The sequence below is a fragment of the Saccostrea echinata genome, unplaced genomic scaffold (assembly GCF_033153115.1).
Source record: "Saccostrea echinata isolate AGI-Se365-2 ecotype Australia unplaced genomic scaffold, CSIRO_AGI_Sech_v1 ptg000033l, whole genome shotgun sequence".
In the NCBI taxonomy this organism is placed as follows: domain Eukaryota; kingdom Metazoa; phylum Mollusca; class Bivalvia; order Ostreida; family Ostreidae; genus Saccostrea; species Saccostrea echinata.
The window spans coordinates 22,912,536-22,927,898 of NW_026889782.1; the positions used below are offsets into that span (position 1 = coordinate 22,912,536).

The following is a 15,363-nucleotide window of genomic DNA, read 5'->3' on the forward strand; positions in this document are numbered from 1 at the left end:
AAACTTTTAACCTGTTAATTCATCAAGAAAATTTTGCTCAAACATTAAAAGGAAGTCTGGAACTTTTCATACTTAAATGCATCATCTATGCAAGTTTAATTATAAACTGGCCATAATATTGTATAGCTACTCTAAACAAATTACCCTGGTCACTCATATTGACAATGGAGGTCAGATTCAGAATCCAAAGCAAGTCTGGAAGTGTCCATCCCTAGATACATCATCCATGCTAATTTGGTTAAAATGTGGCTAAAATTCACTTGTGTGGAAAACCCAGGTCGGATTCAGCGTCCGAAGCAGGTTGGTTAGTTTACATCCCTAGATGCATCATCCATGAAAATTTTGTCCAGGTACGGCCTACCTTGGGAATGGGCCTGCTCCAAAATCTTTACCTGGTCACTAATCTGGAAAATCTAGGTCAGATCCAGCATCCGAAACATTCCAAATGCATCATACATGCAAGTTTGGTTCAGGTAGAGCTTACAATTACTTGGTAATGGACCTGCTCCAAAAACTTTAACCTGTCACTCATCTGGAAAATCTAGGTCAGATCCAGCATACGAAGCAATTGTGGTAGTGTTCATCCTTCGATACATCATTCATGCAAGTTTGGTCCATGTAGGGCTCATTGTTACTTGGGAATGGACCTGCTCCAAAAACTTAACCTGGTCACTTTAAAAATCTAGGTCAGATCCAGCATCCGAAGCAAGTCTGATAGTGTCAATCCCTAGATGCTTCATCTATGCAGGTTTGGTCCAGGTAGTTCTTATATTTACTTGGGGATGGACTTGCTCCTAAAACTTAAACCGGGACTCCGACGCTAACGCCGGGGATATAGTATAAGCTCATCTCGACTTCGTCGAGGTGAGCTAAAAATGTATGTAGTCTCTTATTAATCGAAATATTTCAATTTTTGATTCCCACTAGTCTAATTGTCTTTAAGAACTTTAGCCAATATTTCTCCAGTAAGAATTGTGTAAAAAGTGAATTTTTCATGTATCTTGCCTTTGATCCCCGATTTGGATCTCTGAGAGACTCCTCTATCTCGACTATTTCCGTTAGTTTCCTGCTCTTAATGTTAACTTCCAAGTACTCCTTGAAGAGTTCTCTGATGAATGACCCCCTAGTTACCGCTGTTGATTTGTAAGCCACCCCGCCAATCTGAAGCAACATGCACTGACTAAGGGAGGAACTTCATAAAAATGATAATGGTCTTGGGTAAGTAGCTTTCTCTGCAAGCCCTCGTGTGTAGTTTCTCTCCAGACATCAAAAAACAGCACCATCCACGTTTCTCGAGGATGATTCCAGCACAATAGTCCCTTCACAATGCTGGATAATGCATGGAATGGTAGTGGGCAGGAGACAATGCATTCTGAACAATTCTTAAATTTGGAAGTCTAGAGGCATTATGAAGAAGAAAAAATTCCAAGGGCTGGTGAAATCCAGCAGTGTCATGTCCATTAAATTTTCCGTTTTCATCTTCGAATGTTTCTCTGCTTTTTTCTCAAGTCAGCCATCGTTTTGGAACGTTGGAGGACCAGTATATTCTGCATTAAATACTACTTACCTGTCACGTGATTTTTACAGTGATATAACGTAAAATTGGGTCACTAACCAAGAAAAGCAATCACCTAAAATGCCTCAAGGACGCCCGCATTTGAACGGATCTAAAGAATTTAACGAGAAATTGCACATAGAAAAAACCCAACTCGCATAAAAGTACGAAAGCAAACAAGGGTAGGAGTGCACATCATATGATTTTTCTTTTATGTTTGAGAACATATTGTCTGGGCCTGCCATCAAAGAATAGATATTGTCCCATAGCAACACTCCAGGCATACAGTTTATAACTCCTACCACCTTCAAAGGCCGGAAAAATGAAATTGGATAATACTTACTTCTATAATATTATCCTTAATTTTAATTACATATAGTTACATTTTTTTTCCATCATTAAAAAATTATAAACTCGGTTTATGCATGTATTTATTCAAAGTTTACCTGAACAAAGCCGAAAAGTGGTTCCGAGCAACACTGTCCCGGGCTAAATGCATAATATCTACCCACTGTAAGAAAATTACAGAATCTAGTCTGTTCTCATCGAATGTTGCGATTAGTGTCAATTCAAAGTGTTTTAAATTTTAGGTCCAGAAAAACCTCTTTGTCAATAATGGCCATAACTTAGGTGGAACAATATCATACTGATTTGTCGTTTGCATGACATCTGAGAGTAACTTTCTCTGGTGCAATATCATCTGTATTACTCACTATTTATCACCCATCGAGCGCAAAGTGAAGTCGTACGGTAAAAGCCCAACTCTTCTTCAAGACTTCTATGCTTCAATAAAAATTTCGCATCTTGTGAAAGTACAATGCAGTTAACAGTTTTCAGTCAACTGCATATAAGGGAGAGTACAAAAATTTCATAAAGAAAACTATGTACGCATATTTTTTAGAGCTCTCCAAGTAAATAATTTTTATCACAATACATGTGTAAATGGTACAACAAATTCTCAAAACAAGTAAGTTAAAATGTTCTTAACAGTCATAACAGATTATCTGAATAATGGTATATGTGTTGTCAATAAAAAAAATACTCATTAGACTGGTTGCAGTCACTACTCGCAATACTATTAACAGAGACCATCAGATTGAACACTTGATGGAACTTTTGATGTCGAAGTAATAATCTCTCTTCAGATGTGACACTGGCTACTTCGTTCCTTCAGTTCGGCTGTGCAAACCGCACATGCTATGTGCCCACATGGCATAAAATGTGTCTCACGAGGACTCCCAACAAATTGGACAGTTGGGACTTTGTGGTATTTTCAACACCCACAAATGTAGAAAAATATTAAGTATGAAAAAATAAAGATAACGAACAGTTTTCAATCTCGATAGTCCAATGAAACGATACAAATTTTGAGAAGAGCAAACACGGACCTCAAAATTTAGAGGTGGTGAGGTCAAGTGCCATGGAGGAGTGAACATCCCCTGTCGACCAGCTGTATCTTAAACATGCTGTTTATAACTAGATATACTAGTACTTTTGTCTGTCAAGTGGATCATTATAAAATAAATCAGTTTAAAAAAATTATTACCAATAGGAGATGATAATCATATGTAGCCCAAGATATTCTGCTGCATTTACTACACCTTTTTTTGGTAAGTCTATGTCAGAAAGTGCAAATCTCCTCTCGTCATCCTGTTCAAAAATAAAGTCGGAAATAACATTTCAAGAACTCTTCAGTCGATCAACAGATTTTATTATCATCAATAAAATATTCTCTTGTATTGACAATATAAGGACATATCAATGTCATTGTTTGCCCATATTTTTCTTACGAAAACCCAAGGCATACACTTAGTCTGGCTCCAGACCTGTAGTGGAAAAATTGTCAACACTGGAGCTAAGTAACCCTTTCATATGCCACAGAGGATGCTTGAACACAAAAATATTGTTTAACCAGAACAATCAGATTAGAAAGTGCAAAACTTTATTCCTTCCAAAAAAGAACATTCTTGTTTATGAAAGTGTTACGTGCTTTTGCACTTACCTTTTCGCAATATCATTATCTTGTAATGTATGATCCACATGAGGTATTTCTGTCATCCTCAAACAATGATGACATAGCTGACGTTTTCAGTGGAGGCTGAAATTATAAAGTATAAAATATTTTAAACAAACATATATTAGTGCTTATTTTATCATATACATGTAGTAGAAATTTACAAGTTACAATCACCTCGCAAGTAACAATCTTTTTACGCTGTCTGTCATTGTGAGGATGTAATAGTCATGTATCATATGTGCATAGATAGTCCTCACATTTAAATGAAAACGTACATGTAAATACAGTAGTTTATTTCCTCACCAGCAGATCTTATACCAGTATTTCTAGATCTTCAATCAAATCAAAACAGGAATCAATACTTAAACATCTTTATACCTTTTAAAAATAATTATTTCCAAAATAACCAAAAACAGAAATTTATTTCAGCTGATCCCAATAAAAGCATTGTCAAAAAGAAAAATGAATCTAAACATGTACAATTGATTAGTTCTTGCAGGATGAAGCTCTGTTGAATATTTTTTGAGTCACAAAGCAATCAGAGCAGATAAGACCTTGTTTTACATGTATCTCCTCCTTAGTATATTCCAGATCAATCTAAGCAGATCACAGAGACTTTTTCAGGAATCTTTGCCCAGAAAACAGCAGGAATAGTTCTGTGAATTATCTCTCGGTCTGACAATCGAATTAGAAAGCCTAATATAGAATACATCCACCTCCAAAAATACCCAACGGTTGTTGATTTTGGTATGCTTTTTGCATGATCAAGAAATTTGAAAGTCAAAATATGGCGAAGTTTTATCAAGGTTTGAAACAACTGTTCCCTGTGTAGAATGGTACTTGCTCTGGAGTATTTCATAAATGTTAGCAGAAAAATGAAAAGATGAAGGAATACTCCCCATGAAACTCCAATTATCATTTTACATGCCTCGTCGTTTCCCTCCACAGAATTAGAATTAAGTGTACTTGCATTTACAACCCTCTCAAGACAGGCTACTCTCGCCAATGCTTCATCCCTCTCCTGCCATAAGTATGCCATTTCATCGTAAAGCTTTTCTCTTTCCGACTTCTCTAACGGTTGACTCATTGGAAGGGCATCTGTTTGAATAGACACACTCTTTGAATTTTCATCACAAGATTCATCACAATTCACTTTGCATGAGGGTTTGCCAGTGTCTTCATGTTGGTTTTTAACATATGAATGTGTACTCGATCTTCTATGATATTCAGTCGACTGCTGGTCGCTTCTTTCTGGCAGTGACTTTGTGTCCTCCAGACTCTGAAAAGTGTTTTAGAACATTTTAATTTACTAAAAAAAATGTTATATTATGTAAAGTAAAGGTGAACATTTTTATTGAAAAGAATTAAAAAATAATTATGACATTTTTCCATGCTACATTTATGTGAACAAAAAGATTTCAACCAACCTGTTTCTGCAGTGTGTCGCTTCAAGGCATGCTTGTACCTTTGAACTTTCTTTGAGGATTTGCTGAATGCAGAGTTTACATTTTGAGGATCTATATAGCCCCGACCTAGCACCAGAACCCCTGACCCTGGGGCCATGAATTTCACAATTTTAGTAGAGGGCTCAATGCTTATTACAATCATGCCAACAGTTTGACTGCTTGATGTCCAGGAGTTAAGAGAAAGATTTTTAAAGATTGCATTAATTTTGGTCGTTTTAGCCCCACCCTTCAGGTCCCAGGGGGGAGGGACCATGAAATTCACAATTTATGTTTCCCTTCACCCATAGATGCTATATGCCAAATTTGGTTGAAATTGGTTAAGCGCTTTCAGAGAAGAAGCTAAAAATGTTCAAATGTTAACGCACGACGCACGCCGACGGACGAAAACGGATAGCAATAGGTCACCTGAGTGACTCAGGTGACCTAAAAATAACATTTTACTGATCAGTTAATCAGTTCGTTTTCATGTTGCAAAACTACTAGTATTTAATGTCGATCTCAGATGTTTAGATAGAAAAAAACATGTATATGTATGTCGGCATAAAAGTGTACTACTAATCTTATTGAATAGCAAATAATGAAGTTTTCCTCTTGTATATAGTAATGTCTCATATTTAAGACATGATGTATATGTATATTGTGTGCATTTCTAACATGTTTAAATGCATGACACACTTAAAAAATATTTGAACTTGAACTTGCTCCAATCTTGGCCCCTGGTACATGTAGGTAGGGTGAATAGAGGAAAGTTTGACAATCATGGGAATTTATGCGTATTAACTCCAGGGTCAAATACCAACAAGGAATAACACTTTTACATAAGAATTTCATATTTAAAAAAAAAATTTAAAAATCATCACAAGAACTGTTACGCAATTAAATTGGTTTATGATATTGATGATATGAAAAGCTTTCTTGGGTATTGCAGATTCAAGTTTATTCAATTCATGGCCATTGCCCCAGGCAAAGAAATGACCGCCACAACATGGTGTCAAACAGGTACCTAAGAATGAGAAAAGAACTCTTTAAGGTAGTCACTACTTGAGTGATGTCATTCATGATGGAAGACATGGTACTTTTTAGCTCACTTGAGCTAAAAGCTCAAGTGAGCTTTTCTGATCACATGTTATCCATCGTCCCACCGTCTTGCTTTCCGTCCGTCCGTCTGTAAACTTTTCACATTTTCAACTTCTTTTCAACAACCACTGGGTCAATTTTAACCAATGCTCGTACGAAGTATTCTTGCCAAAGGAGAGTTCAAATTGTTAAAATAAATGAAGGACCAAGCCCCCTTTCCAAGAAGAGATAATCGAGAAAAGACAAAAATAGGGTTGGGTCGTTAAAAAATCTTCTTCTCAAGAATCACTGGGACAGAAAAGCTAAAACTTATGTGGAAGCATCCTTGGGTAGTGTAGAGGTTAAGTTGATCAAATCATGGACCCTAAGAAGGATGGGGCCACAAAAGGTAATCAATGTTTATCATTGAAATATTTAGAAAAAGATCTTTAAAAATTTTCTTCTCAAGACCACTGAACCAGAAAAGCTGAAACATATGTGAAAGCATCCTTGGGTAGTGTAGATTGTTCAAATAATGACCGAATGCCCCCCGGGGGTAGGGTGGGGCCATAGTAAGGAATCAATGTTTTACATTGAAATATATAGAAACAATCTCTAAAAAAAATTTCTTCTGAAGAACTACTGGGCCAGAAAAGCTGAAACTTACGTAGAAGCATATAAGGGTATTCTAACTTGTTCAAATCATGACTGAAAATGGCTTCAGAATATTTTTTTAAGACTTAATGCATCTGGGTTTGATTGGCTGAAAAATTAGTATATATTGTATAATCTGTGTAACGCCTAAGTCACAACCATGACTTCTGTAACGCCCAAGTCACAACCATGACTTGCATCATAAAGTATCAATTCGCTTGACGTTACATTTAAATTTTGTACAATTTAATGTCATATTTGAGGTGAAATTGTCTTTTTTCTATTCTCAATGGTAGACAAATTAAATTATAAGTATGTTTTGGGTAGGTATTAAATTCATATTCCTTAAATAAACCAGGCCCTCAAGAAGGGTTATAAAAAATTTGCATTAGAATCTAGAGGAATTTTTCCCCTCAAAAATATGGTTATTTATATTAAACGAAAGTATTTAGAAGTAGCAATAACTCATTTAAAAAAAATCGTCAGCTACAGATAGCTAAGGTAATGAACCACAATTTTGGTCAAAAAATCTCATAATATAGAGAAAAAGTCTTCTCAAGAATACAGCAATGCATAGATAGCCCTCACATTTAAATGGAAAACGAACATGTAAATACTGTAGTTAATTTCCTCACCAGCAGATCTTTTACCAGTATTTCTAGATCTTCAATCAAATCAAAACAGGAATCAATACTTAAACATCTTTATACCTTTTAAAAATAATTATTTCCAAAATAACCAAAACATAAATTTATTCCAGCTGATCCCAATGAAAGCATTGTCAAAAGAAAAATGAATCTGTACATGAACAATTGATTAGTTCTTGCAGGATGAAGCTCCGTTGAATATTTTTGAGTCGCAAAGCAACCAGAACAGACAAGACGTTGTTTTGCATGTATCTCCTCCTTTAATAGTATGTTCCATATCAATATAAGCAGATCACAGAGACCTAATCAGGAAACTTTGCCTTGAAAACAGCAGGAATAGTTCTGTGAATTATATCTCGGCCTGAGATAAAAATTCGAAGGGATCTATATATGGCTACATTCTACTCTTTGTGAGAATGCTTACAGTGGGAATGTTTCTCTCAAAAACCGACTGATAGAAATGTCCATGCTAGCACTGATTTAGAGTCTAAAGCAAGGATTATGGAATCCTTTCGCAAGCCAGGAGGTACTGTCAGGGTGTTGATTGCGACGATCCCCTGTGTAATGGGCATGGACATTCCAGATATTGCCATGTGTGTGCTGTGGGGTCTTCCACCGTCCATGATGCAGATGTGGCAAGAAATTGGTAGATGTGGACGCGATGGCAGAGATAGCCTTGCAGTATGTTATGCTTTTCCACCAAGCATTTCCTTACCCTGCTAGAGGTGCCGGAAAAACAACCACCACAAATGTTCCTGTGAGGCAAAGCAGCATTTGTGGGACTTGGCAACCACCCAGGAATGTTATCGGACACACTGCTTGGGACCCTTTAAGTTAGGAAACATTGATTTAATCAGTGATGCAAACAGGAACACGTGTACTTCTTCTGAAAATGTGCGTTGTTGTTACTTGTGCAAATGTTGCACAAACTGCTCAGGGAAATGTTTATGCCCCAGTAAAGTAACAAAACAAGATATTGTGACAGAATCCTTTCTTCTGTAATAAAGTAGTATCCTTTTAAAGCATTGTTGATTATTAGTAGAGCCTACTATGTAAGTGTTGTCTTAGCCAAAAAATTATCATATATACCAGCTCTTACCTCAATAGTGCATCATCTGCAGTCGTCTGTTGTTCGCCATTTTCTTTCGAAAACTTTGGATTCTGTCCTTCATACCCTTGGGATGAGAGACAGAAAAAGTTCCTGGAAATTAATCGAAACCTTTAAATGACCTTCCTTTTTCCTCCTTAAAAAGAGAGATAGGTGCCAGCAACTCTACCAACTTTAGAATGTCTCCCGAGTCATCAGGGCTTGAGCTCCTTCCGGTGTAGGAGTGTACTGATGAGCAAACTATTGCATCCTGATACTTCCTGGAGAGAACTTTTCCTATAATTATAAATAATAGTATTTCCCGATTCCCCATTTTTATGCTGTAATACTGTGCATGTTCATTGACATTGCTTCAAAAAAAGTTATAAAAAATAATTTATTCAATTATTTTGTGAAAAGATAAAGTTTGAAATGTTCGAAACCTATTCCAAGCATTTGACTATGTGTTGCAATTTTGGCGTCGGTAAGCTGACCCCCAGCATCTCTGCTATTTTCTTTGTACTCTTTGTTGAGGAACTCATTGTGCAAGTCTTTGGGCATGTTGTTTCCGCCTCTGATATTGACTGTTTGGTTCCAGATGAGCTGGTGTCGAAGCCTCTCTGAATTTCACCCGCAACATTGGAAAGCAGTCGATGGGCAAATACAAAATATTTTGGATGATGTTTCTCATAGAATTCCATGAAATCAAACTTCCAATGCCGGATCACCCTCAGCCCATCATTTTCTGATACAGCATCAGCCCTTGCAAGATCATTCAGTCCTCTCCAGAGAAGTCTGTGAGCATATTCCTTCTTCAGATCTCTGAATCTTTCTGAAATAGCACTCTTGTTCTTTCTCGAATTCTTTAATTTCCTACACTCCTCAGAACAAAACCAGTCACCTGTGCATAAGGTAAATCAGTACCTCTACTTGTATCTACCAACATTACATACTTTTAAAACAATACAACAAATACAAAACTCAATTTAGTAAATATGAATCATGAAATACTTAATCTGTTGGTGTAAGAGAGTGTATATGTTGACAATAACCCTACTGATTAAGCAAGTAAATACATAGTGTAACTGAACTTAAATGATGAAATAACTCACCTTCAGGGACATCTTCTTCTGACATACCAAGACAGTCAATGTGAAACCATTGCCCTTTTCTACACTTTGTATAAGAACAAAATAGCATCATCCCTCCTATGTCCATTTTGCAAGAGCAGTATTGAAAGCCCTCTTGTGCTGGTTCACTATCAAGTAATTCCTTTGTGTTCGGTTTCTCATAAACCATGTTGACAATGTCAGATGACAATGACAGCAGGAAATTTCGTCGTTCACTTGCAGTACATGGAAGTGTTTCAGGGGTCGCATCAACTGAGTGAACACCCAGGAGGTCCATTGCTGCAACAACTGTAAATCCTTTGGTGGCAAAGTGGAGGAGGAGCTCAGTGGCTTTACTAAAACATTCCATGATGTTGCCTGACACTCCTTATGGTCAAAGTACTGTTTGATGTTGTACAATGTTCCCTTCTCACGATGACTCTCAAACTTGATCAATTCATCATATGTGTCCTAAATATGCGGAATTATTATCAATGTAAATGGAACTCAATTACCGAAATCTAGCACCCAATATACAATGCTTTTGACATAAATGCATGTCGTCATAAGATACTAATGTCTTAAAAATAAATTCAATTAAAATAAATGATCAAATATAAATGAATCATAACATTTACTAGAATTACCTGCATGAACATTAATCTCCTATGCCATTCTTGAATGGCTGGTTCAATCATCTCCAGTCTGGCCCATTGATTACCTCCATTTGTGCTCATCAGCACGTTCACAGCTCAAGCCATCACAGTACAGGACAAATGGTAGAGGTCTTCTGTTTTTATCTTGTGGGGCATATTGACCATAATTATCAAGTATCTGTATCATTTCAGCTGTTTTGGTCTCGTCAAACTGGAGAATCATAAGTGGAACCTAAAAATAATTCAAATTGAAAAGATCATTATTTTTTATTTTGTCATTGCACTGTTCTGCAAATTTAGTGAAAGCACCTTCCTGTATAAATTCTATGAGTTCAAACTTACAGTTTCACTTTTAACACTTGATTCTTTCATGTAAAGATGAAGGATTTTCCACTGACTAGAATCATTAAATTCTGCAAAACAAGCCATGTGAGCAGCAAGAATTCTGGCCACCATGTATGAAAGTTCTAGCTTCATGTCCTTCTCATCACTCTCGCTAGGAAGATAGGCTCTGTCAGGAATGTTCATGATGTCATCAGCTGTAGGAGTCTTGTTACCGAGTCCATATACGGGTATTCTATCCCTAGTTACAAATGCCTGTACCATGTTAATCATTTTGTTCTATTTCCCTCGTACATGATGTCTTACTCCTACCTTCTGGTTCACATTGTCAAAGGTAATGTCAAAGAAGAATGACTATGTGACACTTGGTGTAGGAATTATTAAACTGGTATCTGAAATGATAACAAATTTGTCAGGATGAGAAACAATTTTTTGCACATGGAAACCATATAAGAAGCATGCTGTTCCAAACAGGTGATAACATTTACATAAATATTTTTTTTCCTTTGCTCTCATCACTGTATGTATTAGTCAGATATCTATTGCTCAGTGATTCTTCCATATCAGACAGTGATTCTGTGCTTTCAGATGTGACAGTACTGTCATATGAAAGGGAATCTATTTCTGTCAAGTCATTATCATTATCCTCATCATCATCCTCGATTTCGTGTGGTACATCAATCTCAGGTGTGCCAACAGGTTGATTAACACATACAGCTGGAACTTGCTGATCTGCATAATAAAATATTTTTGTTAAAAAATGTTTTATATCAAAATATTATCATAAATACTTGAAATTCATTATTGTAAAGATTCCAGTTAAATTTTAATTTTACCATTACACACCTATCTGTAAAGAAGTAATCCTATCCCTCCAGTCAAGGACTTTGTCATACTCCTGTCTGAAGGTATCTATGGAATCCCGTGTGGCTGAAATCCCAAGGCACCATCCTAGTTTGCTAAATGCATCAAACACCTGGAAAATACACATAGTTTCTAAAATACATCTTGTAATATCTTACAGACTTTGAGGCCATGCATGCTTAAAATTGTATATATTCAGTTCAAAAGAGTCATATTTTCTCAAGTTCAAATTTATACTGGGACTATCCTTTTTTAATAAAGGAAAAGAAGCAATACATTGTATCTGTACAGCAGAAACCTTATCTGTGCTGTTATACGATAATCATGTTTAATTTGATCAGGTTTGGGATTCCATTATTGTACACTGATATATAAAATTACCTCCTTTGACTGAAGATTCATTAGTCCGTGCAGTTTTAGCGCCATTGGTTTGTCGGGGTAGCCAAGTCACAAATGTAAGTTTAACACTTATTGTTTTTTATAAACTGGTCCTAGAATTTATTTTAATTGTAACTTTTTTGAAGGCTTACTGCCATGTATATTAGCATATGGACATTTATTATTTATTTTGTAAACTTTGTAATTTAGTCTGTAAGTTTGTAAATTTATTTTGCTTGGCTAGACAATTGTATTATTGCTATTATCTTATTTACTAGTGTTTAAATGAACTTGATATATTTTTGAGCTGTGTAACATTGTATTTATGTAAGTTACTGTTATTTTGTAGCTTCTTACCATCATCATCATCAACATCATCGTTTTTATCGTACATCATACGTCATTATGCTGCATACTCGTACACACATGCGTATCATCATGGTCCCGAGATGTAAATAAAGTTTTGAACAGTGTTTTGGTGTATTGATTGATGGTTAACTATGCAAAGGGCAAAATATTATCAATACGAATCCAGACCTGCCTACCCTTCCGCTTTTGGCGTAATTCTTCCGCTTTTTACCAAGAAATTACGCTGTTACGCCATGAAATTTAATTTTACGCTTTTAAATATTTTTCATAGACAACTTAATGAATTGCTAACTTGGGAGTTAAGTAAAGGCTCTCCTAAATAAAAACGAGAATATAATTAATACTAATTAATAGAGGGTTTCAGTTCTTCACGATATGTTTATTTAACATACAAACAACAAACCTAATATACTTTGTAGTTATGCCTTTTAAACGAGTGGCATGCCAAAATTAAGAAAAACAACTCTTGAATAAAAGTTTATAAAAGTAAAGTCAGTTTAATTTTAAATTCAGTTTATTCTTACATTGCTTAGAACAACATAGAGAAAAGTAAATGTAAGGAAAACAAAAACGAAATAGCGCAATAATGAAGAATTTGTATTAACATGCAAATGAAACTTTGAATTATGTGATTTTCTATAAGTTTTCCAAAAGTTCATTAGGCATGTAAGTTAAATATGTTTGATATAACTGCATTTAGGATACCAGTTATACAACACGTGGACTTTGTGTCAATAATTGATTTGAAAACGGAACATTCATGCTTACTTTGTTCAATTACGTGCAATTACAGGTTTATTTAGACATTATAGTATCATTGCAAAACATCAAACTAGGGAAACATAAAGGATTATGTCTTTGCCTCTGAAATTCCGCCAAAATGAGTATCGAAATTACACCCTCGTAATGAAAAGGGAAGGCAGGTCTGCAAATCTTTTTTCAAGCTATATGGAGTTATGATATAAAATTATGGTGAAAAAGCTCAAGGACTTTTTTAGATTTTGTGTGGAAACAAAAATGTTACACAAAGATAAATGGACGGACATACAGACCCAATTAATATCCCCGACTTTCAACACAAGCAGGGGAAAATAAAAAAAATCTGTACTTAATACACTTAGAAACAGCCTACCTTCCTCTTACAACCACCTAGCCACATGACCAGTGAATTCATTTTCTGAATCACAGCACCTATGCCTGTTCTATTATGAAAGCTCAGTATGGTTCCTGCGAGTGGGACAAGGGATACAGTTGTGGATCCTCGCTTTTTCGACACACTGCTATGCTTTCTAGTTAGCGATGAGATGATGATATCCATAAGTGATGGGCAAAGTTTCTTCATTTAATCTATGTACTGTGTCCAGGAAAATTCCTTCACATTCTGAGAGTAAATATCATAAATAATGTAATATATTAAATGACTATCATATTCAGTTTACTTCAACAGTATTAGTACTCTTTCAATTGCACTCTCCTACAAATTAAAGATACCAATTTAGCCGAGCAAAAAATGTGTGTGTGTGGTTATCCAATCGGTCCTTATTTTATGCCTTAATCAAAATATTTTCCTTTTTTCATTGTAAAATTGGGAAATCGTATACCTGTACATTTTTCTTCAACCATGAAATTTATAGGTCACTTTTTAGTGGCCATTTTTAAAACTGTCAGGTAGATTGTAAAAAAAAAGATATGGTATGGCTAGAAGAGAGAACAACAAGCTATCTTTTATTGACTTTTAAAAAAAAATCATATTTCAAACTTATGCCTTGGGTAAGGAAAATAATAAATAAAATAAATTGCAAACAGATTTTCTACCATCAATTTTGGAATAAAAGATGTCAAGAATAATTGTTAGTTTACATTGATCTTTTTTTTAAATCATTAGTTACAGCCTACCTCTAATGAAATTGGCTGGGATATACACAGTTCCTTTGAGCATGTCATCACCTCATTCCGTACTGTGTCACATAACAGAGACAATGCAGCTTTTCTCGCAGCTCTACTATGCTTGAATAAACTCCTGAATCCACTCCTGTACTTTCCTTTTGACAGAGAAACTACTGCTCTTCCAATAGGGGTGTTGTTAACTGTTACTGGAATCTGCTTGTGACCAAAATAAAAAAATATTTTACCGATAGTATTTATTACAAAGTACATTATATGCTTTTCCTATGATTTTTTTTTTCAATATAATGTACACATGTATTCAATATGCATATGTAAAGGTCTGGAGGAATTTCATGGCTGAAATACATTTCCGTTTACCAGTTACTCTCAATTTTGTATCTGTCTTTTTTTCACATATGTGTTACTTATAACTAATAAATTTACCGTCTCTGCAGAAGATTTATGGGAAATCTGTGGTGAAAAAAGCACCCTGTAAAAGCACGCCCAAGTCACAACCATGATTTCTGTAACGCCTAAGGCCAAATAAAAAAATATGTGTGGTTCCGGTTACCCGACCGTCCCTATTTTTTACCCCCGACCCTAAACTTTTTTTTTTTTTTTTTTTTTTAATGCAATTTTCATATTTTTTTCCGGAATTTTCCCCAATTTCCATCAATGGCTCCGGTTTAAGTTTTAGTTTCAGCAATGACGGCCTCCTTGCACCACATAGTGCAAGTGTTTAATAGTGTTAAATCCAAAGCAAGCTAGCATGTAGGTGTCCCCTACCAATATTTACTAGAATATTATCACACCACATCTAAATGTCATTTGAAAAGCAGTGATAGGTATTATTTAGAACAATTAAGAAAATCATTTTGTTAAAAAAAAAAAAAAAAAATCCCTACCTATCTACCCTAATTTTTTGGAGGTGTAACCGGAACCACACATATTTTTTTGTTTGACGTTACATTTAAATTTTGTACAATTTAATGTCATATTTGAGGTGAAATTGTCTTTTTTCTATATTCAATGGTAGAAAAATTAAATTATAAAGTTTGTAAAACATAAACTACCCCAATCCAGGTTATACCGTATAACTTGAATAGCTTTAAATTCAAATTTCTTAAATAAATCAGGCCCCCAAGAGGGGTTATCAAAATTTTGCATTAGAATCTAGAGGCATTTTTTCCCACAAGAAATATGGTTATCTATATTAAACGAAAGTATTCAGAAGTAGCAACAACTCATCTTTTAAAAAAAATCGTCAGCTACAGAG

The 15,363-nt window shown here is 35.3% G+C and overlaps 1 protein-coding gene and 1 pseudogene across 1 annotated transcript; both read right to left on the bottom strand.

Moving 5' to 3' along the window:
• Positions 1 to 8,499: 8,499 nt before the first annotated feature.
• On the bottom strand, positions 8,500 to 9,879 carry LOC133198767 (uncharacterized). Its single transcript, XM_061334767.1, has 3 exons — positions 9,595 to 9,879; positions 8,926 to 9,383; positions 8,500 to 8,779 (listed from the first exon to the last, which is right to left on the bottom strand). Exons 1-2 carry the CDS (start codon positions 9,779 to 9,781, stop codon positions 8,926 to 8,928), a joined length of 645 nt encoding a protein of 214 aa, XP_061190751.1. The 5' UTR covers positions 9,782 to 9,879; the 3' UTR covers positions 8,500 to 8,779.
• Positions 9,880 to 11,073: 1,194 nt separating this feature from the next.
• Positions 11,074 to 14,606, bottom strand: LOC133198292 (uncharacterized; annotated as a pseudogene).
• Positions 14,607 to 15,363: the final 757 nt, after the last annotated feature.

Excerpts from the sequence above, each read along its gene's own strand:
- LOC133198767 (XM_061334767.1), bottom strand. The coding sequence starts at position 9,781 with ATGGTTTATGAGAAACCGAACACAAAGGAATTACTTGATAGTGAACCA. Across the intron at positions 9,384-9,594 it reads AGAAGAAGATGTCCCTGAAG|GTGACTGGTTTTGTTCTGAG; the intron begins GTGAGTTATTTC and ends CCTTATGCACAG.